Source organism: Hylobates moloch, unplaced genomic scaffold (assembly GCF_009828535.3).
Source record: "Hylobates moloch isolate HMO894 unplaced genomic scaffold, HMol_V3 SCAFFOLD_12, whole genome shotgun sequence".
NCBI classification, from domain to species: Eukaryota; Metazoa; Chordata; class Mammalia; order Primates; family Hylobatidae; genus Hylobates; species Hylobates moloch.
The window spans coordinates 12,706,247-12,729,716 of record NW_026652287.1 but is presented as its reverse complement, the minus strand read 5'-3'; the positions used below and the strand labels follow the sequence as shown (position 1 = coordinate 12,729,716).

At 49.5% G+C, this 23,470-nt stretch overlaps 1 protein-coding gene across 2 annotated transcripts in view; it reads right to left on the bottom strand.

Annotated features, from left to right (window-relative positions):
• Positions 1-23,470, bottom strand: part of GCN1 (GCN1 activator of EIF2AK4) — a 69,329-nt gene that overhangs the window by 30,785 nt on the left and 15,074 nt on the right. For both annotated transcript variants that reach the window (XM_032168535.2, XM_058425083.1), the window contains exons 6-25: positions 20,468-20,566; positions 20,241-20,375; positions 19,306-19,374; positions 19,069-19,177; positions 17,767-17,841; positions 17,370-17,498; positions 16,778-16,828; positions 15,706-15,804; positions 15,286-15,459; positions 11,926-12,078; positions 9,989-10,081; positions 6,783-6,858; positions 6,473-6,632; positions 5,204-5,393; positions 4,981-5,105; positions 4,018-4,196; positions 3,628-3,721; positions 1,987-2,100; positions 1,670-1,868; positions 301-456 (exon numbers count right to left, since the gene is read on the bottom strand). In XM_032168535.2, the coding sequence (XP_032024426.1) occupies positions 301-456; positions 1,670-1,868; positions 1,987-2,100; positions 3,628-3,721; positions 4,018-4,196; positions 4,981-5,105; positions 5,204-5,393; positions 6,473-6,632; positions 6,783-6,858; positions 9,989-10,081; positions 11,926-12,078; positions 15,286-15,459; positions 15,706-15,804; positions 16,778-16,828; positions 17,370-17,498; positions 17,767-17,841; positions 19,069-19,177; positions 19,306-19,374; positions 20,241-20,375; positions 20,468-20,566 (2,479 nt within the window). The remainder of the gene's footprint in view (positions 1-300; positions 457-1,669; positions 1,869-1,986; positions 2,101-3,627; positions 3,722-4,017; positions 4,197-4,980; positions 5,106-5,203; positions 5,394-6,472; positions 6,633-6,782; positions 6,859-9,988; positions 10,082-11,925; positions 12,079-15,285; positions 15,460-15,705; positions 15,805-16,777; positions 16,829-17,369; positions 17,499-17,766; positions 17,842-19,068; positions 19,178-19,305; positions 19,375-20,240; positions 20,376-20,467; positions 20,567-23,470) is intronic.

Genomic DNA, 23,470 nt, shown 5'->3' with positions numbered 1-23,470 from the left:
CACATGGCATGAGGACAGAGACAGCAGCTGGTAGTCCAGTTCTAAAACCAATTCTGCTTCTACCGCCAAACACTGCCCAGTTCCAGGATGTGAGTTGAAACAGAGAAGGGGACACCAGTAACAAAAAGTAAACCCTCAACTGGGCTCACTGCAATTCACAGACTACCAAGGTTCAACTCAGAAATCCCATCTGGTCCAATCCCCCAGGCTCAGGAGGCCCTGGGTGACGCTGTGCCTCGAGCAGCATTCCTGGCACCAGCTCACACTGCCTGGTGCCCCTGATCCCGTCCCAGCCCTTACCTGGCTCCCCCTTGCCCACCCTGCTGGTGATGGTGTGGGTGTGCAGCAGCATCACCGCCCTCTTCACAGCCACCGATAGCTCTTCCTGGCACCAGGACTTATCCAGGGCACACTCTGGCTTCAGCAGGCGCAGGGTCACGTGGCTCACCAAAGTGCCTGTGTTGAAGAAGAGAGACCCGGCAAGGGATGACATACAGAGATGCAGAATCCAGCCCAGGCTGAAACAGGAGACCCAGTGCCTCATCCTTCTGACTTAAAAAAATCTTTCTGCGGCTGGGCGCGGTGGCTGACGCTTGTAATCCCAGCACTTTGGGAGGCCGAGGTGGGTGGATCACGAGGTCTGGAGATTGAGATCATCCTGGCTAACAGGGTGAAACCCCGTCTCTACTAAAAATACAAAAAATTAGCTGGGCGTGGTGGCGGGCACCTGTAGTCCCAGCTACTCAGGAGGCTCAGGCAGGAGAATGGCATGAACCCGGGAAGCAGAGCTGGCAGTGAGCCAAGATGGCGCCACTGCACTCCAGCCTGGGCGAGAGTGAGACTCCCTCTCAAAAAAAAAAAAAAAATCTTTCTGCTTCGCCAAAATGTCCACAACCTAATTTCTCACTTGATCTTTGTGACAGCCTCAGAGGGCAGGTAGGCAAGGAGTTGCCCTTTGGACATTCAAGAAATGAGTATGCTGACAGGAGACAAGGGCCACCAAAGAGTCATTCAGCCAAGAGTACAGCTCTATCTGTGCAGCATCTCCACCTCTATACAACAAGCCCAGACAGCCAGGTGACACTTCTGGTAGGTTCCATATGCACCAGCTGACTTTTCCACTCAGAAGAGTTCCCAGATTCTAGCCTCACCCATGGGAACATCACCGTTAGGCCAGGATAGAAGTCTGCTGAAGGCCACTAAACAACCCACAAAAGCAAGGCCACCAAAACTGCCAGCCACCCTATCTGGTGTTTGTTTCCCCAGAGCTAACAGGAAGCTAAAGGTCACAGGGGCCTCTGCTCACTGCTGTCATGTGGCTGTTGAGGAGACCTGGGCTGGGCTGAGCCACCACACTGCACCAAACCATCCTCACTGCCACTGAACTTCTGACTTCTTAGTTTTAAAACTGGTACACAAAGATCGAACACTGACTAGTATCTAAAACCTACTCCTCAGACGGAGGGCACGGATGTGAAGTGGGAGAGAAGAGGAGGCACTACGTCTCTCCTAAGCACATCCAGCTTGAGTCTCCAAGGCTGCTTCCACAACAAAACAAAACTCAGCAGCTGAGGTCACCACCCACCTCCCAAGCACTCAGGGGCACACCCTGTCCAAACACTCAGGGGCACCCCTGGGCCATGCCTGCAGCCAGCAAACAAGGACTAACCCAAAGCCTTGAGCCTAGAGGGCATGACACAGGCAGCCAAGGACAAGAAGGGGTTCTTGATCCTGGGAGCAGCCAGGGGAGACTTCAGCAAGGGCAGGAAAGAGTCGACCAAAACAGGGATGTACTGGGTCAGGCCGGACGGGTTCTTGGCCAGGATGATGTCCAGCAGTCCAAGCGCCGCCTCCAGCTCCCCATCCAGCTGCAAGCAGAGTTGCCCAGAAGGCAGGTCAGCAGGGCCCTGCTTGTGACAGCAAGGAGCGGGACCAAGCTGCCCAGCACTCTTCCGACTTGAGCGTGTGGCAGAGGTGGCCACTCACCTCCTGCAGCCGCCTCCGGACCTGCGCCTCCCTGTCTAGCTGGGCCTGCAGCATCTCCTTCTGCTTGCTGGTCAGCTGCACCTCCTCTTTGATGCCTTTCTTCTTCTTTATCTCCTAAAGAGGATAGGCAAACCAACCAATCCCATCTCCAAGGAACAGACCTCTCTCCCCGACAGAGGAAGGTGAGCTTGCTTCCACACAAACAGCACCATACCAGCTCTAAGTCTGTGAGTTGGGCCCCTGAACCCACCATGTGCACCTCCAACCTCCCACAAAGTCCACAGCCACCTGGTTTCTATAGAATGGAGACAGCAATAGAGAAGTAGTTGTTTTACTGGATTCTCTACTGACAAAGGCTAAGAGGGCTTTTTATGTTAGAGAAATAAAGGTTCCTCAATGTACTCAAAAGGGTATTCTGACAGCCAAATGGATTCAGAATCAAAACTTTAGCCTCCTCCTGTCCAACCCCTTCCTACAAAAGCTCTCCCACAGGATAAGCTGAAGCTTAGAAAAGGCCTGCTACAGTGGCCTGAGACAACAAGCCACAGAACTCACTCACTCACTCAGCAAACATTTAGTGAGCACCTGCACTGTGCCAGGCACTGTTCCAGATGGCAGGAATATCGTAGGAACAAGATAAAGTCCCTGCCCTCACGGAGCTCACAATCTAGCAGGCGAAGATAGATAATAAACAAGTCAACAAGCACATAAACAAGATGCTTTTGGGTTACGACAAATGTTAGTAAAGAAACGAATATGACGCTTAGTAACAGGGAGGAAAGGTGGGGTCTACTTTGGATAGGGCGGACAGGCTGGCCACCTCGCTGAGAAGCGCACATGTGGACTGAGATGTGAAAGACAAGAAGAATCCTGCCTTGTAAGGACAGAGAGAAGGCCAGGCGCGGTGGCTCACGCTTGTAATCCCAGCACTTTGGGAGGCCGAGGCGGGCGGATCATGAGGTCAGGAGATCGAGACCACAGTGAAACCCCGTCTCTACTAAAAATACAAAAAATTAGCTGGGCATGGTGGCGGGCGCCTGTAGTCCCAGCTACTCAGAGAGGCTGAGGAAGGAGAATGGCGTGAACCCGGGAGGCGGAGCTAGCAGTGAGGCGAGATCGCGCCACTGCACTCCAGCCTGGGTGACAGAGCGAGACTCTGTCTCAAAAAAAAAGACAGAGAGAAGAGCAAACACTGAGACAGGAAAGAGTCCTGTGTGCTCTGCTCCTGTCAGAACCCGCTCTGCCCAAAGCTGAATTCAGCAATCAAGTCATGATTCCCCAGAAGTCCCACTGCACCAGGCGCTGTGCCTGCTATCAGGAGTCTAGATGGGTCCCAGCCTTCAAGGAAGTGGAGGGACAGACATGGAATCCAGCAACACCACTTAGCAGAGGAGACATGTGCAGTGCCGCCAGCACCCAGCAGAGAAAGAAACCGGTTTTGAGTTGTGGGTGGAAGAAGCTATGAAGCAAGGGTGAAGGGGAAGTGTGCCAGTACACCAGACACCGGTCAGGGGCATTGGAGGAGCGTGCCATGGGCCTCAGGATGATCCAAGTGAACAGCGTATGTGCAGTGGGAAAAGCCACCAGCCTGAGGCCACCAAGCTCAGCAGCCACCTTCCGTGAGTGCCTCTGTGTACTCACCTCCTTCAGCTCCAGCTCGATGATCTGCTCTTTGAAGGAATAAGCTTTGTTCTCTCGCTTCATGTTGGCCTTTTTTACGCTGTCCTGCTGGGCACTGAAACACCAGAGTGGGTCATCAGCCAGCTTGAAAAGCACCACAAGTCCTGTCAGCCTCCCGCCAGCCATGAAATTCCAACTAGCTGTTAAGCACTGTGCACCAGCAAAGTGCCAGATACTGGACACACTTAAGTACCCAGGACCTAAGCACCATGCCGGGGACACAACAGGCGCTTAGCCAACGAATGGATAGGCTGTTGCACTCGACTCACAGGAGGCACTGGCTCCATTCTACACGCAAGAAAACTATGCCTTGGGGAGCAAAGGAAACTGAGCCCACAAGTGAGGTCTCACCTCTGGATGATGGATTTGTCATACAGCTCCCCAGCCGGGGTCTGCATAATGGCAAACTCCTCCCGTGTCACCAGGCGCAGTGCAGGGTTCTGCACGGAGGCGGTGATGGTGCTGATGAGCTGTGGGAGGACCCGGTCCGGTGACAGGATGGAAAGGGAGCCCATGGCATTCATGGAGGACTGCCAGACAAACGCAGACATGGTCAGTGTGTGCCAAGGCCGGCACTGGCAAGAGGTCCACCACACCTGAATGCCCCTGGCATTGGCTCCCCTTCTTTATGCCACTGCCTTGTTACTCCTGAGCACTGCCCATCACAGTAGCCGGCTGGAGTCTGTGTCTGCTTTCCTCACCAAGCAGTGCTCCTCTGTCTGACACAGCACCTGACGTGAGGTGATACACTCCTTCCCAATTCTCAATCTCCGTGGTTCAGGTGGAGCTGCCCTTTTTCCAGAGGTAGGCATGTGACCCAGAACAGAAGGATGGGCGCAGAGATGAGCATGGCACCCAGGTCAGATTAATCAGGGTCAAAGCGACCCCAAGCCAGTAGACATTATTGAAATATGCAAGCTATTCCCCTAGGAGCTGATGGGGACACAAAGCCTGGAACTCTAGCAGCTCTTGTGCTACCAGAAAGGGAAAGCCTGAGAATGGAGCCCACATCGTGGAAAACAGGGACAAGAGACAAAGATGGATGGGACAGAGTAAGAGAGACATCACCTACAACATTCCAAGGGCAACATCTGAACCCCTGTAGCCAGTCATATCCTTGGACTTTGCAGGTAAATGAGGCAGTAAGTTCCCTTTTGTGCTTAAACCAGTTTACATTTCTGTCACGTGCAACCAAGGGTCCAAGCCTACATTTCATCCACCTTCACCTGATTCTTTGAATCCTCTCTTCCTGTACCCTGTGATGAGAGGGCCCCCTCCCCGACCTGAGGCCAGACCAGCTCATGTGCCCATCACCTGGTTTAGGGGACTCTGTGTGGTGATCCTGGGAATGATCTGATCCAGGTGCCTGGTGATAAAGGCTTCAGGATCGATCTTCATCCTGGCAAGAAGTGCTGGCCAAAGTCCAGACTGCACGGCAACTGAAGGGGAAGGGAGCTCCTTGAGGCCTTCTGCCTGGCCTGCTTTTACCCCATCCCCTAAAGCCCTGGGCTCTCCCACACCCACCGCAGCCACAGACCTAAGGATGGGTGGTGGGAGATGATCAGCATTTCCTGGGCCAGTTGTTCGGTGTCGGTGACATCACCCTTGAGCCCTGGCACACCGGAGATGACACACAGAGCCTCCTGCAGGACCCGTGGAGGCACGTAGGCCTTGCCTGCCTCAGTCACCTCTCCAGCATCAGTCACCAAAGCCTCTAAGGGCAGCACCTGTGTGGAGACACGTGAGATAATACTGCTAAGAGCCCTGTGCAGGCTTGGAACACAGGAACCAAATATGCTACGGACACAGCCGCCCCTCACTCAGTTCTTCCCTGGGGTCCTTGCTGGAGTAGAAATGGATGCCCAGCTTCCTGCAATGGGACCCCACAGGCTGTGAGATGTGCCTGGAAGAAGGAAGCACCTGTGACTTTGCATCTAAAAAGCCTACGGGGATAAAGAAGGCAACAGGAACTGGTCCAGGAGACCCAGCCTGTGATGGCAAGTCTGTCACTGGCCCACATTCCTCAACAGGCTTAGGGAGGGAGGGAAGGAGCGGAACACAGCACAAACAGCACAGAAATAAGAGCCAGGTCTTTGAGGGTCTCCCTCCGTCGGGGGAGACCCTGTGCAAGTCATCTGAGCTCCTAGAACCCTGGTCAATTCACATGACACAAGAATAACAAGCCCTATTTGCCTTTGAAAGGCATAGTTAAAAAAAAAAAAAAAATCAAAGGGAAAAAATGGGTAGAAAATGCTTTAAAAAGTACAAAGTGCTTTAAAAACATAAAGTGTTATTCAATTAATCAAGGATAAAGGGGGAGAGCATGGTGGCTCGTGCCTGTAATCCCAACACTTTGGGAAGCCGAGGTAGGAGGATCACTTCAGCCTAGAAGTTCGAGATCAGCCTGGGCAATGTGGCGAGACCCCATCTCTACAAAAAAATCAAAAATCAAAAAATTAGCAGCCACTGTAGGTGGTGTGCACCTATAGTCCCAGCAACTTGGGAGGCTGAGGTGGAAGGATCGCTCGAGCTTGGGAGGTAGAGGTTGCAGCGAGCAAAACAAAACAAAACAAAAACCCAAAAAACCCTGGAAAAAAGGTTAAGCTACATGTGAAAAAAAGTCTCTGAAAAGGAAAAGGAATCCTATGCAAGATGTCACTGGAGCTCGACGGCAGAGCAGAAGATGCTGGCATCACACAGATTAAGAAAGAACACCCAGAGAGTGGCCCAGCCAAAACCCCACAGCATAAGCAGGGGCAGCTAAGTGGATCCAAGAGCCCCAGTTCTAGAGCCCAGAAGCCCTCACCTTGTGAGAACTGAGGACAGTCTTCAGCTCCTCCAGGAGTCCGTGCGCCAGCTTAAAGCCCCCAAGAGAGGACAGCAGCTTCCGAACTGTCTGCTGAGCCTGCCTGCGGACGTGCCAGGTGCGGCTCAGGAGCACCGCCACCAGAGCCCGGTGGTACTGCCTGCAAGCACAGGGACAGACAGGTCTGGGGGAAGGCCGGGAGCAGGGATTTCCACAGCCAACCCTTCCACCTGCCACACACCCTTTCTCAGGTTCCTGCCAGCCTTCGCCTCATTTGGCCCAAAAGAAAAGGTAAGCCAGCCTCACGTACTGAACTTTGTTGCCAGTGAGTCTATGCGGGTGGTCAAGGAAAAGTCTCTCTGTCAGATGCAACACAGTACACAGGGCTGGGAGGGAAGAAAAGGAGTGGAAGTGTTTTTAAAATAGTTAAGTGTACACATACATACCAATACCCAGAAATAACTGGAATGAACTGAAAATTAACACCAAAATATAAATGTGATTATCACTCGAAGTGAAATTACAGCTTGTTTTTTTCTTTTTTGCTTATTATGCACACATGTATTTTGGAATCAGAAAAGTATATACTATTTTTATTTTATATATATATACTTTTGAAACAGAGTCTCGCTCTGTTGCCCAGGCTGGAGTGCAGTGGTGCGATCTCAGGGCTCACTGCAAGCTCCGCCTCCCAGGTTCACGCCATTCTCCTGCCTCAGCCTCCCGAGTAACTGGGACTACAGGTGCCCGCTAATTTTTTCTATTTTTTAGGAGAGACGGGGTTTCACCATGTTAGCCAGAATGGCCTCGATCTCCTGACCTCGTGATCCCCCCGCCTCGGCCTCCCAAAGTGCTGGGATTACAGGCGTGAGCCACTGCGCCCGGCCAAGTTTTGTATTTTTAGTAGAGACGGGGTTTCACCAGGTCTACCTGGTGAAGGTAGAGGTTCAAGGCCAGGTTGGTCTTGAACTCCTGACCACAGGTGATCCACCTGCCTCGGTCTCTCAAAGTGCTAGGATTACAGGCGTGAGCCACCGCGCCTAGCCTATTTTTACTTTTTTTGAGACAGAGTCTCGCTCTGTTGCCCAGGCTAGAGTGCAGTGGTGCAATCTCGGCTCACTGCAACCTCCGCCTCCTGGGTTCAAGAGATTCTCCTGCCTCAGCCTCCGCAACCTCCGCCTCCTGGGTTCAAGAGATTCTCCTGCCTCAGCCTCCCAAGTAGCTGGGATTACAGGCACCTGCCACCATGTCCAGCTTATTTTTGTATTTTTAGGAGAGACAGGGTCTCACCATGTTGGCCAGGATAGTCTCGATCTCAACCTCATTATCTGCCTGCCTCGGCCTCCCAAAGTGCTGGGATTACAGGTGTGAGCCACCGTGTCTGGCCCCAGCCTATTTTTTTTTAATAATTAAAAATTACTGGCCAGGCACAGTGGCTCATGGCCTGTAATCCCAGCACTCTGGGAGGCCAAAGCAGGCAGGTCACCTGAGGTCAGGAGTTCGAGACCAGCCTGGCCAACATAGTAAAACCCCGTCTCTACTAAAAATACAAAAATTAGCCAGGCGTGGTGGTGTGCACCTGTAGTCCCAGCTACTCAAGGAGGCTGAGGCAGGAGAATCGCTTGAACCCGGGAGGTGGAGGTTGCAGTGAGCCGAGATTGCGCCATTGCACTCTAGCCTGGGCAACAGGGCGAGACTGTCTCAAAAAAAAAAAAAAAAAAAAAAAAAAAAAAAAAAAAAAAAAAAAAAAAAAAAAAAAGCAAGCCTGACCGGGTGGCTCACGCCTGTAATCCCAGCACTTTGGGAGGCCGAGGCAGGCAGATCACGAGGTCAGGAGATCGAGACCAGCCTGGCTAACACTGTGAAACCCCATCTCTTCTAAAAATACAAAAAATTAGCCAGGCGTGGCGGCATGGGCCTGTAGTCCCAGCTACTCGGGAGGCTGAGGCAGGAGAATGGCGTGAACCTGGGAGGCAGAGCTTGCAGTGAGCCGAGATCGCGCCACTGCACTCCAGCCTGGGTGACAGAGCGAGACTCTGTCTCAAAAAAAAAAAAAATTACTACGGCCAGGCACAATGGCTTATGTCTGTAATACCAACACTTTGGGAGGCTGAGGCAGGAGAATTGCTTAAGCCCAGGAGTTCAAGGTCAGCCTGGGCAACATGGTGAAACCCCCGTCTCTTAAAAAAAAAAATATATACAAAAATTAGCCGGATGTGGTGGTGTGCACCTGTAGTCCCAGCTACCCAGGAAGCTGAGGTGGGAGGACGACCTGAGACCAGGGAGGTCGAGGCTGCAGTGAGCCATGACTGTGCCGCTGCACTCCAGCCTGGGCAAGGGTGAGATCCTGCCTCAACAACAACAACAACAACAAATTACTATGAAGTTCTAAAAAGAGGCCAGGCATGGTGGCTCATGCCTGTAATCCCAGCACTTTGGGAGGCCGAGGCAGGTGGATCACCTGAGGTCGGGAGTTCAAGACCAGCCTGAACAACATGGAGAAACCCCATCTCTACCAAGAAAAAAAAAATACAAAATTAACCTGGTGGTAGTGGCACATGCCTGTAATCCCAGCTACTCGGGAGGCTGAGGCAAGAGAACTGCTGGAACCCAGGGGGAGACGTTGCGGTGGGCTGAGATCGCGCCACTGCACTCCAGCCTGAGCAACAAGAGCGAAACTCCATCAAAAAAAAAAAAAAAAAAAGAATGATGAAGTCCATTATATACTGATAGGACTCATTTCCAGGTCTAGAAAGCACAGTACATACAGCAGGCACACTACCATTTGTGTAAAAAAGGTAGAGAACAAACATATACAGGTATTTACTTGCATATATATAAAATATCAAGGCTACAGAAGAAGCTAATAAAATTGGTTATCTATAGCCGAGGAACTGGGTAGCCAGAGATCAAAGCAGGGGTATAATTTTCAATGTAGACCCTCTTGTATCTATTTTTGAATTACACTAGTCTATTTCCTTTTCAAAATTTAACTAAAAATTTTTCTAAAACCAGGAAATGACTAACAGTTGTAGCTCATTAATGGGATGTTGCGATTTATGAGTCAAAAGACTCTTCAAATCACCAATTAGTGGCAGACACCCCTAAGGCAATGTAGAATATTAAACACACATTTAAAATTCAACTGTTCCTTTTCTGCCAGGATAGAAACCAGTAGTTTTTGTGTCTCTTGGTGGGGGAGTAGAGCCTGCCAGACTCCACAAGAGCTTCTCAGCTGCCTTAACACAAGAAAACCTCCGAGACAGCACCAATTACCCAATCAGCTATAATTACAGCTCATATCGTAGCTCCACAGCCATTACTGCTCTGTCTCCACACATCTCCCAAGTCCCTACAGGAATGAATTTATTCCCACAACAGCTAAGCTGTTGGCCCGATCACGCTGGCCCAGGTTTTTGCAGACCTGACTGGCTGGTCAAGAAAGGGTCCTCTCTGAAGATTTTCCAAAGAGACTTTGCTTCAATCCCGAGTTCAACTAAGCATAGAGTAACTTACCATCCTCTGAAGCCATGAGCAGGAATTTTTCAGAAGTGAAAACTTGCTTTTTCTCATCCACAATCAGCTGCCAGAAACTGCTCAGTTTGGCCTCTGCAAGAAACAAAAGGTTACCCCACGACGCAGCTCATCATGTCCCCCAGAGCTGATCCACTCCATCCTGAAGCTGCTGGGGTGGGCTTTGCTGACAAACTCCCCTCTGCAGCAGGAGGCTCAGTGCTCTTCCATTTGGGGAACTGACCTCAGTCCTTCTGGTATCACCTCCTGTATGAAACTCTTCAGTGGTTCTCTGCTGCCTACAGCAGCCTAGGTGAACTGCTTCTCATCCGGAATTCCCATCCACCCCAGGCACCAAGCTGGAATACCTGAGGTTTACAGACTCTGGCTTTCCCTGCCCTTCCCTGACTGGGGCTGTTTGGACTCATACTGGGCCATTCCCTTCAGGATAATGAAATCCTTCCCAGGCTTCAGGGTACCAGTTCAAATGTTTCCTCCATGAAGCCTTTCCCAATACCCATCCCCCCAACTAAAAGCAATCTCTCTTTCAAAACTGCTCTAATGCCATATTTTGTCTTAAGCTACGGATATATTTCTGTATTTCCTCGCTTCTACTACGAAGTAAGCACCCTGAAATTTGCTGAAGGTCATGTTCATTTTAGCATTCCCCCAGGTAGCCCAGTGCCTTGCATGGCCACAGTGCACACACGATATTACATGAGGAGAGCTGAGCTCCATTCCTAACCAAAGGAGTAAGTTCAGGTGTGTCCCAGTGCAGAGATTGGGAGATGAAATAAAGCAAGCCTGGCCGGGCGTGGTGGCTCACGCCTGTAATCCCAGCACGATGGGAGGCTGACGTGGGCAGATCACAAGGTCAGGAGATGGAGACCATCCTGGCTAACACGGTGAAACCCTGTCTCTACTAAAAATACAAAAAATTAGCCGCGCGTGGCGGCATAGCGCCTGTAGTCCCAGCTACTCGGGAGGCTGAGGCAGGAGGCGGAGCTTGCAGTGAGACGAGATCGTGCCACTGCACTCCAACCTGGGCAACAGAGCGAGACTCTGTCTCAGGAAAAAAAAAAAAAAGAAAAGAAAGCCTGAAATACGATGTAGCCACAAAAAATAATGAGAAAGCTCTTTTTGATGTACTGATTTGGAATCATTTCGAAGATATATTATATATAGTATATATATCGTATATAATATGGTATATAGAGTATGTTCCCCAGCATGTTCAATTACATAACACACTATCTCTGGACATAAAATTGGTAATACTGTTTTTTCTTTCTTAAGACAAAGTCTCGCTGTGCCACCCAGGCTGGAGTGCAGTGGCGCAATCCCAGCTCACTGCAACCTATGCCTCCTGGGTTCAAGCGATTCTCCTGCCTCAGCCTCCCGAGTAGGTGAGATTACAGGCGTGTGCCACCACACCCAGCTAATTTTTGTATTTTTAGTAAAGACGGGGTTTCACCATGTTGGCCAGGATGGTCTCGAAATCCTGACTTCGTGATCCGCCCGCCTTGGCCTCCCAAAGCACAAAATTGGTAACACCGTTTACAGAGGGAAACTTAATGGCTACGGGAAAAGACAGGGCTAAGGGGAAGCTTCTCATGTTATATCCTTTTGAATTTTGAACTGTATGAATGTATAATCAACTGAAACAAACAGTCCCAATACTAAACCCTGGTCCATCTAGGTATCATCTACAAGCCTGTGTAGCACTGGAGCAACAGAATGAAGGAGGACAGTGACACAGTCCCCTGACTGTATTCCCACTGCCCATGCAACCCTGAGGTTCATCCTGCAGATGACAAGCAAACCTGTGGCTGATCCAGTGTGGTCAGGACCAAGCTAACCCTGAACATCAAGACACACCTCCCAAGGACTCTTGCCAGAGGCCCCTGTCTCTACCATCCTGGACACCTCTGGACTCATACCAGCCTGTGAGTCAGCCACTGACAGCTTCAAGAGCAACAAGGCTGCGGCAACCCCTTCAGTGACAATGGGAACCTGAGTGCTTTGGGAGGCTGCCTTCTCCACTGTTTGGATGAGCAAGGGCAGTAAGTCCAGGGCCTGCAGCAGTGTGTCACCTGCGGAGAGAGGACAAGCACCTTAAAGGACATCCTGATCCTTGGAAATGACAGGACTGAGAAAGGATTTATCTAACCAGCTGTGAACCAGACGACTAAAACCCTTCAGTTAATTTTTCAAATATCTCAAAAAGAAGTGAAGTGAAATCAAAACTTAAATCAAACTCTACAGCCACAAAATTAGAGGCAGAAAGATAATCCTTACGGCCAGGTGCGGTAGCTCAAGTCTGTAATGTCAGCACTTTGGGAGGCCGAGGCGGGTGGATCACCTGAGGTTGGGAGTTCAAGACCAGCCTGACCAACATGGAGAAACCCCATCTCTATTAAAAATACAAAATTAGCTGGGCGTGGTCCAGTTATTCAATTGATGGATAAGCAGAGACATTAGGTGCGTTGCTCAAGGTCACAGGCTAGTTGAGGCAAGTCAGAGCCACCCTCAATCCTATCAATTCTCATCTGGTACTCTTCCCCCATACAGATGACCTTTGGACCCAAATTCTAAAACCAAAACCAATCTGCCTGTAATCCCAGCACTTTGGGAGGCTGAGGCGGGGGGATCATGAGGTCAGGAAATCCAGACCAGCCTGACCAATATGGTGAAACCCTGTCTTAGCCAGGTGGGGTGGCGCGTGCCTGTAATTCCAGCTACTCAGGAGGCTGCAGCAGGACAATCGCTTGAACCCAGGAGGCGGAGGTTGCAGTGAGCCGATTGTGCCATTGCACTCCAGCCTGGGCGACAGAACGAGACCCCATCTCCAAAAAAAAAAAAGAAACCAGTTAAAACTATAGTTTGGCTGGGCGCAGTGGCTCATGCCTATAATCCCAACACTTTGGGAGGCCGAGGCAAGCAGATGACCCAAGGTCAGGAGTTCAAGACCAGCCTGGCCAACATGGCAAAACCTTGTCTCTATTAAAAAATACAAAAATTAGCCAGGCATGGTGGTGGGCATCTGTAATCCCAGCTACTCAGGAGGCTGAGGTTGGAGAATCACTTAAACCCGGGAGATGGAGGTTTCAGTGAGCTGAGATCATGCCACTGCACTCCAGCCTGGGTGACAGAGAGAAACTCCATCTCAAAAAAAAACTATAGCTCAAGCACGTTTTCTCTCCCCCCACCCCCACACCTGGGTTTGTTGTTCCATGTTTCCATAGCTACTAAATGGGTACATCAGAACATTTCACAATGAAAGCAGTTTTCCAGATAATGTTTTAGACTTGAATCCAAGAAATCTTTATTACAAAGGTTTATTTTTGTTTTGTTTTTAAAAGGTTCATTTTATATTATGTTTATTTTAAAAACAATGAGCATTGAGTTCTGGCACTCTGCATTCCTTTTTTAAAAAATAAATTAAAAATAAATGCAACGAGCAGAACTAGCTCAAGCTGAAGAGAGTAGGTAAAACCAAGTTTTTGCCATCTACAATTCAAGGTCTCACCTACAACTGATGGTCATTCAATGCAGCAATAATGCAAACTGATATATATAGTACATAGACTTTTTATATAATCTTTGGTAGAGACAGAGTCTTGCTATGTTTCCCTGGCTGATCTTGAACTCCTGGGCTCAAGCAATCCCGCTGCCTCAGCTTCCTGTGTAGCTGGGACCACAGGCATGTACCACCATGCCCAGCTATTTTTTAAATTTTTTTGTAGAGATGGGGATCTCACTTTATTGCCCAGGCTGGTCTCAAACTCCTGGACTCAAGCAATCCTCCCACCTCAGGCTCCCAAAGTGCTGGGGTTACAGGCATGAGCCACCTCGCCTGGCCTCATTGACTGTTTTTAAGTCATGGATGTCAGTTCACTATATCCCTAAGGCAGCTGAAAATGTATTGAGCGTACCTTTCTATCCATGGAAAATCTATGACTTCAATCAGCACTACCTGTGGTTTGAATAAAACTCACAAACCACTGCACAAAGATAATCTATGATTCTGAGCTGGGAGACATATTTCAGAAAAAGATTTATTGCTTTCAACTCAGTGCAAAAATCTCTTATGGTCAGATTCTTCTTCCCTTATCATTAAAAGAAATATGTGAGTACAAAGTTCATCAGACAAGACATTTCACACAGAAGGGGGTCCCCTCTCAAGAGGAGGCCCTGGAATCTCCCAGATGTTTCTTTTTCTTTTTTGAGACAGAGTATCACTCTGTCACCAGGCAGGAGTGCAATGGCTTGATCTCGGCTCACTGCAACCTCTGCCTCCCGGACTCAAGTGATTCTCCTGCCTCAGCCTCCCAAGTAGCTGGGATTACAAGCACCTGTCATCATGCCTGGCTAATTTTTGTAGAGACAAGGTTACACCATGTTGGCCAGGCTGGTCTCAAACTCCTGACCTCAGATGATCCACCCGCCTTGGCCTCCCAAAGTGCTGGTAGGCGTGAGCCACTGCACCCAGCCTCTCCTAGATGTTTCTTTAAATACAGCTCATAAGTTTAAATCTTTTTAAAAAGAAATACAAGTATATCTCTGAGATGGAAATCAGTATTAGAGGTTTATAGCTTGGAGACCAAGCTCCTATACAGATTTGAAAGTATCCCCCAGCTCTGCTTGCCCAAATGACAGTAGGTTCCTCAACACTGAAGGAAGGGTGGTGGTCATTTTTAGTAAGTCCAGAGTAAAGTTTACATGAAGTTGGATTTTTTAAACCAGTCTTTTTTTTTTTTTTTTTTTTCAAGACAGAGTCTTGCTCTGTTGCCCAGGCTGGAGTACAATGGCACAATCTCAGCTCGCTGCAACCTTTGTCTACCGGGTTCAATTCTCCCTGCCTCAGCCTCCCATGTAGCTGAGATTACAGGCGCTCGCCACCATGCCCAGCTAATTTTTGTATTTTTAGTAGAGACGGGGTTTCGCCATGTTGGTCTTGAACTCCTGCCCTCAGGTGATCTGCCTGCCTCGGCCTCCCAAAGTGCTGGGATTACAAGTGTGAGCCACCGCACCCAGCCCTTAAACCAGTCTTATCTGAGTCATTTCTCCATGATTTCAGATACTGTAGTGACAAGTTCTGGTTCTGGTCCTCTCTGAATAAAGCTTTGTACTTTGAAAGTCTGACAAGGGGGAGAAGCCAGAATTTGTTGTGAAGACTGAATTCAGATTTTGGGCTAAGCCCAATGCTCTCATTTATTTCAGGAAGAAATAAATAATACCCTAAAGACTCGGTAACCTCTGCAGGGAGGCCTGGACACTAGCCCTGGGAGTTGTCTTACCCCGGTAAGAGGCCAACATGCACTGCAGGTAGGCGTGCCTCACCGCAGATGTGGAGGTTTTAAGGCTGAAAGCTTTTTTGAACCATTCAGTGAGCTTCTTGGGCACTTCCGTAGTGAATCGGTTACACCAGAGAGCCAGGACTGAGACAGCGTGTACCAAGGTCCCTTCATGAACTAAGGCAAAAAGCAGAAGTCCAGTCAGTCCAATGTCTTATAACCATGTCAAATCATTGCAAGCAGTGCAAAAAACAAGCCAGAGTATAAGCAGGAGGAAGCAGTGATATTTCAGACAGCTCTGAGCCTTGCTCTCTGAGGGAGGTGTGTCTTCAGGAGAGGTTTATGGAAGGAAAGCTCCAACTGTGAAAAACCACGGTCAAGGATGAGTACAGAACGCATGCTCACCATGCTGCACAGAATTACCTTCCTGCTGAAGGAACGGGATGAACAGCTCAGCCACGATCCCATTCAGGACCTGACTGGAAGGTCCAGACACCACGTGATGACTGATGCTCCCAATCCCTAAAAGGCAGATTCCCTGTTCAGTCCCTTATCAGCACAGAACCACAAAGAGGCAAGTCTTCCTACTGCTGCCACCTCCGCACTGTGGGTCACAGACCTCTTCTGTGTCTCCAGCAGGCATACCTCTCCTTTGGCCATTGTTGATCTTCCCTCAATGCCCCCTCTACACCTCCTGCCTTCTGTAGAAGCCAAGCCTCCTGCTAGACCTGAACAAGTACCTCTCGTCAAGCACGCAAGCAGCAGGGTCCTGGGAGGCAGGCTGGACCCAAGATGGTCACAGGAGTCAAGATGCAAAGAAGGCTTCACCTTACCTAAGAGTTATGTTAAAGCTTATCTACTACTAGGCCAGGCGCGGTGGCTCACACCTGTAATCCCAGCACTTTGGGAGGCTGAGGCAGGCGGATCATGAGGTCGAGATCAAGACCATCCTGGCCAATGTGGTGAAACCCCGTCTCTACTAAAAATACAAAAAAATTAGCTGGATGTGGTGGTGCACGCCTGTAGTCCCAGCTACTCAAGAGGCTGAGGCAGGAGGATTGCTTGAACCCGGGAGGCGGAGGTTGCAGTGAGCCAAGATTGTGCCACTGTACTCCAGCCTGGCGACAGAGCGAGACTCCATCTCAAAAAAAAAAAAAAAAAGCTTATTTACTACTAGATCACAGCTCTACTCCTGGCAGAGAAATCCTGTACCTGCCTGTAATCCCACCACTTTGGGAGGCTGAGGCGGGCAGATCACTTGACGCCAGGAGTTCAAGACCAGCCTGGCCAATATGGTGAAAACCCATTTCTACTAAAAATACAAAAAAATTAGCAGGCGTGGTGGTGTGCACCAGTAATCCCAGCTACTAAGGAGGCTGAGGCATGAGGATCACTTGAACCCGGGAGGCAGAGGTTGCAGTGAGCTGAGAGGGCGCCACTGCACTCTATCCTAGATGACACAGCAAGACTTTCTCTCAAAAAAGAAATCCTATACCTGAGAGGACGCTCATCTTCTGGGCTACAACAGTTAGTTTTCCTTCCGAGCCTGAGAGGAGAGACAGCAAAGATTCACATTCACATATGCCACATTTCCCAAGAGAGTGAACAATGCAGTCACGTGTGTGATGCCACGATATGGTTTCTGATTCCGGAAGTAGCCTTTGTGTTGTGAAGCTGGGTTTAAAACAACTTTTACTAGCCTTTTGCTTTCTGACTCAGAAAGGAATGTTCCTACAAAAAACTTGAGAAACAGAAAAAATATAAAGAAAAACATTTAAAAGACAATCATGTTTCCACTACTCAAAGACATTTCTTGTCTGGCGTATTTCCTTTAGTTTTTTCTGCTATGCCTACAAAAATGTGTATCTTAAAAACGAGATCACTTAAAAACTGAGATCACCCCATCCACACCACCCCGTGCAGGGTTTTGTTCATTCACACACATTCACATTCCACTGTGATGTCCTCCTGGCCACACAGCCTTGCCACACGCAGATATGGAGCATCAAGTCCCCTTCAGATCCCAGTTGAGGGAAATACCAGGGGCCACGCCTCAACCACCCGCATGGCCAAGAAGGCTTGCTCACCTCCGAGGATAGCAAATAGGTGCTTGGTCAGGGATTCCATGGCCGAAGAGTCACTGCACTGGCGTGCCAGGTTCCGCAGTGCCAGCACAGCTTCATCCATCAGGCGGGGACTGTTGGATTTCAGGTGACCTGGACACACAAAGCCACTGCTCAGAAGCAGCCAACAACTGAGCATCCAGACTTTCGTCTTTGTCTTTTCCATGCCCCCATCTCTTCAGTACTAGCTGTTTGCTCTCATTCAAATAATCTCAAGAAAGAAACTGCCAAAGCCAATGTAGTTTAGGTTAGGGCCTTATTACTACCCTGAGCTGTCCCCTACCCCTGCTACAACAATTAGGACAAGTACAACCAAACCCAAGGTGACACTTATGGGCTGGAGAGGGGCTGGGATACTCACCAGCCAGTCCTTTCACGATGTCCATGGCATACTGGCTGAGGTCAAGCGTCACTGATGCCAGCAGACTAGAAATAGCTAAGGGGGACAGAAACCACTGTCCATGTCAGTCTAAGCAATAAATTCGACAGTTTTGTTCTCCTACTCCCCAGTAAATGCCACTAGGCCTGCTGTCTGGCCCTTCATCTCTACAGGCTACATGAGTAGTCCCAAAGCTCTGCTGAAAAGCTGTATACCTCCCCATCCCGATCAGCAAAAATTGCCTTTCCAACATCCCACCAACACATTTTACTAAGATACACAGGGACAGAGACTCAACCTTCAGATCCCATGATTTCAAGTGCCACCTCCATACTAAGTCCAGAATGACTAGAGAGGAGGTTCTTAACCTGAATGGTCTCCAGAAAGTTCTTTCGGGGAGGTGGAGAGGTAACAGGATATTTTGTTTTCTTCCACTCAACTCTGAAAGTGAATACTTGATATTTTCTGGGAATCAGAACAATGGCTAGCACCTACACAAAGCTATGAACTGATCCAGTGGGTTCTTGAACCCCTAAAATTATATGCAGTATTCTTAGTGGCTATACTTTTGTGCATTCTTCTAACAAGAGAGCCCATGACTTTTTCTCTTTTTTTTTTTTTGGACAGGGTCTGGCTCTTTTGCCCAGGCTGGAGTGTAATGGCGTGATCTTGCCTCACTGCAACCTCCACCTCCCAGTTTCAAGTGATTTTCCTGCCCCAGTCTCCCGAGTAGCTAGGACTACAGGCATGTGCCACCACGGCTAACTTTTTTTGTATTTTTATTAGAGACGGGGTTTAACCATGTTGGTCAGGCTGGTTTCAAACTCTTGACCCCAGGTGATCCACCTGCCTCAGCCTCCCAAACTGCTGGGATTACAGGCATGAGCCACCGCGCCTGGCCTCTTGCTTTTTGAGATGGGGTCTCACTCTGTCACCCAGGCTGGATGGAGTGCAGTGTCGCCATCTTGGCTCACTGCAACTTCCGCTTCCTGGGCTCAAGCTATCCTCCCACATCAGCCTCCCGAGTTGAGCTCCTGTGCTCAAGTGATCTGCTCACCGCCGCCTCCCAAAGTGCTGGGATTACAGGTGTGAGCCAATGCGTCTGGCTTTCAACATAATCTCAAAAGGTCCCCAATCTCTCTCCCAAGGTCCCAACAAGGTAAACAGTGAATACATCCCCCTTCCCTCTCCCCCCCACCACACACACTTCTTATTGCCAAATATCGGGAACAGAGATATAGGCAACTCATCTCCCTCCCACTATCCTGGTTGACAGCAACCTACTTTCAATAACATTCTCTGGACTCCTCAGTAAAGACTTCTGTATGGTGGGCAGTATCAGATCCTTAAATTCTGAGTGGGACAGGTATCGGAGCAGAGGGGCACAGCTATCCTACAAAGAAAAAGGAATAAGGCACCTAGCCCTCATGGGAACAGACCAAGAAGCAAAAAAGAGTTCAGCATCCCAGAATTGAAAATGGGATCAGTTGTCCAGGTGAGTAACGTCCACCTCTCGCTCACCAACAGGTACTTCGGAGGCTTGACTTTGCTCATCAGGATGTTCCTCATGTAAAAGTCCAGTAGGGCGCTCTAGAGAACACAAAGCTCTGGTTAGACCCTGACATTCTCAAGTATCTCATCACCGGCCTAAGGGGTCCCTCTTGTAAGAGTGCCTCCAAAAAATACAAATCAATGCCCCAAATCTCAGTGTTAAGCATAGAGGTCTCACTGATCATGCAATCCCACTTAAAACCCTTCCACAACTTTCCATGGTCCCCTGGGATAAAGTCCAAAGTCCTTCGTATGGCTTATAAGGCCCTGCCCACCACTCAGCTGGCTGCGTCTCACTCTAACCCATTCCTGCCACTCCCACCCCGCTCACCTCCTCTCTGTTCCTGCCCACAGGCTGCTTCCTCTGCCCAAAATGCTCTGCCTCACCTCTTGACCTTGCTAATTCCTCTTCACTCTCAAAGTTCCTTTAGAGAGATGTGTTCTTTGACCCACAGTCTAAATCAGGTCCTTCTGTTGTGGAGTCTCACGGCTTCTCACACTTTCCCTTTGTAGCACATACTAGTTATAATTAGCTAGACTATCTGTTTAATGTCAGTTTCTCAGACTCAGTTCCATGGGGGCAGGGGTCATAGCTCCCTTACTCGCTGGTGTACCCCCAACACAGGGCACAGTGCCTAGAACATGGCAGCCGCTCAATTGGGATAAGTGACTGCATGAACAAGCAAACTATCACCCACGCCAGAAACAGAATGGAAACTTTCCAACTCCTAGAAGTTCATGTATCATGGCAAAAGGCCAGAGTCTCACATGAGAAAACCAACAAGTTTCAGATGAGGTCAACAGCTAGGGTCACCAGGGCAAAGCAGGTTCCCATTCCTTCCCTCCAGCGAGCTCCCAACATCCCCAACGTAGCAAACCCACAGTCACTCCGCCTTGGCACTTGCCTTGTGCTGACTGACCACGTCCATCTCCTTGTGGCTCGTGCAGAACTGCACCAGCAGCCCCAGCATGCCAGCATAGTTCTGGTTGGGCTCTAGGCTGAGAATGGCTGACAAGTACTGTTCCACCAGCCCGGGGTTCTGAAGAGGAAAGTGCCAGGCAGGTGTATAAGATGGCAGTGCGGGAGTGGCATGGAAGAAGCAATGCCCACCAGCCCCTGCAGTCCTGTCACCTCTTTCCACAGCTTCGTGAGTTTCTTCACAGCACCATCCACGGCATGCTTGTGGGAGCCACCCAGCACCTCCAGCAAGAGCAGGCACTGCACTTCCACCTGCCAGGACCAGGAAAGACTCAGGTCAAGATGGGACACGAGATGAAGGGCCCCATGGCCCTCACAACCTGCAAAGACCTCCATCAGCCCCTCCAAATCCTGGCTTCATCTCCACTCAGCTTCTCCCACTCAACTCCAGCCAGATCCTCTTCCCTCCACCCCACACATTTAGTTCTGTCCTTTAACGACACTGTTCCCTCTAGTGCTCATTTAATAAATATTTGGTGATCACCTATTATGAGTCAGACAATGAAGGCACAAGGGGAGGAAGACAGACATGGTCCCTGCTTTTTTTTTTTTTTAAGACGAAGTCTCGCTCTGTTGCCAGGCTGGAGTGCAGTGGCACAATCTCGGCTCACTGCAACCTCCACCTCCCAGGTTCAAGTGATTCTCCCGCCTCAGCCTCCCAAGTAGCTGGGACTACAGGTGCGTGCCACCATGCCCAGCTAATTTTTATTTTTATTTTTTATTTTTTTTTGAGACAGAGTCTTGCTTTGTCGCCCAGGATGGAGTGCAGTGGTGCGATCTCAGCTCACTGCAAGCTCTGCCTCGTGGGTTGACGCCGTTCTCCTGACTCAGCCTCCCAAGTAGCTGGGACTACAGGTTTCCGCCACCACGCCCACCTAATTTTTTGTATTTTTAGTAGAGACGAGGTTTCACCGTGTTAGCCAGGATGGTCTCGATATCCTGACCTCGTGATCCACCCGCCTCGGCCTCCCAAAGTGCTGGGATTACAGGCGTGAGCCACTGCGCCCAGCCAGTCCCTGCTTTCGTGTACCTTAGAATTCAGAGGAAAAAAGAGATATTAAACAAATAAATACACAAATGAATATACAATTTCAGTGAGGTTTAAGTGCCATGCAGGAAAAGAATAAGGGTCCTGTTTCATTTACTTCTTATCTGCCTTGACCTGTCCTTCATTAATTCCACAAATACTTACTGACCACTGACTGCATGGCAGGCTCTATGCTGAGCACTGTGAATACAGAAGTGCATCTTGATATGGGGATTCGAACTGCATGGAGCTCACACCGTCCAACCCAGATTAACATACATAATAGGTCCTCGACTAAAAAAATCTCAGAGGCTGCCAGGCCTAGTGGCTCACACCTGTAATCCCAGCACTTTGGGAGGCCGAGGCAGGCAGATCACCTGAGGTCGGGAGTTCGAGACCAGCCTGACCAACATGGAGAAACCTCATCTCTACTAAAAATACAAAATTACCTGGGCATGGTGGCGCATGCCTGTAATCCAAGCTACTCGGGAGGCTGAGGCAGGAGAATCGCTTGAACCCAGGAGGCAGAGGTTGCGGTGAGCCGAGATCACGCCTTTGCACTCCAGCCTGGGCAACAAGAACGAAACTCCATCTCAAAAAAAAAAAGGCCAGGTGCGATGGTTCACGCCTGTAATCCCAACACTTTGGGAGGCTGAGGCAGGCAGATCACAATGTCAAGAGATCGAGACCATCCTGGCCAACGTGGTGAAACCCTGTCACTACTAAAAATACAAAAATTAGCCGGACGTGGTGGCAGGCGCCTGTAGTCCCACCTACTCAGGAGGAAAATCACTTGAACCCGGGAGGTGGAGTTTGCAGTGAGCCGAGATAGTGCCACTGCACTCCAGCCTGATGACAGAGAAAGACTCTGTCTCAAAAAAAAAAAAAAGAAAAAAAAATCTCAGAGGCTTTACGTGCCATAAATGCCCAAGGTCACTAGTGAGTCACGTGAACTGTCACCCTCAGAAAACAGATACACTTGTGGCCAGGCACGGTGGCTCACGCCTGTAATCCCAGCACTTTGGGAGGCCGAGGCGGGCAGATCACGAGGTCAGGAGATTGAGACCATCCTGGCTAACATGGTGAAACCCTGTCTCTACTAAAAATACAAAAAAAATTAGCTGGGCATGGTGGCAGGCGCCTGTAGTCTCAGCTACTCGGGAGGCTTAGGCAGGAGAATGGCATGAACCCGGGAGGCGGAGCTTGCACTGAGCTGAGACTGTGCCTCACTGCACTCCAGCCTGGGCGACAGAGCGAGACTCCGTCTCAAAAAAAAAAAAAAAAAAAAGAAAGAAAGCAAGCAGATACACTTATGGAAAGCAATACTGATAAATTCCATTTGCATGTATACAAAATGGCATATGTACAAGGTTATTCTCTGCAGCACTGTTAGTAACAATAAAAAACTGTAAACAGCAGAGGACTCCCTATATATACTGTGATACAGAAAGGATTACTGGCTGGGCGTGGTGACTCACACCTATAAACCCAGCACTTCGGAAGACCGAAGCAGGTGGTTCCCTTGAGCTCAGGAGTTCGAGACCAACCTAGGCAACGAAAGAAAACCGCATCTCTAAAAAAATACAAAAATTAGCCAGGCATACACCAGCATGCCTGTAGTCCCAGCTACTCAGGAGGCTGCGACAGAAGGATCGCTTGAGCCCAGGAGGTCACGGCTGCAGTGAGCTGAGATCATGCCACTGTGCTCCAGCGTGGGTGACAGAGCAAGATCTTTGTCTCAAAAAAAAAAGAAGTCTGCAGAATCATGATGTGTTAAAAAAAAAAAAAAAAATTTAAATATATTTTTTTAAAAGTAGGCTGGGCACCACAGGCGCGGAGACTCATGCCTGTAATCCCAGCACTTTGGGAGGCCAAGGCGGGCGGATCACCTGAGGTCGGGAGTTCGAGACTAGCCTGACCAACATGGAGAAACCCCATCTCTACTAAAAATACAAAACTAGCCGGGCATGGTGGCACATGCCTGTAATCCCAGCCACTTGGGAGGCTGAGGCAGGAGAATAGCTTGAATCCAGGAGGTGGAGGTTGTGGTGAGCTGAGATCACACCATTGCACTTCAGCCTACGCAACAAGAGTAAAACTCCGTCTCAAAAAAAAAAAAAAAAAAAAAA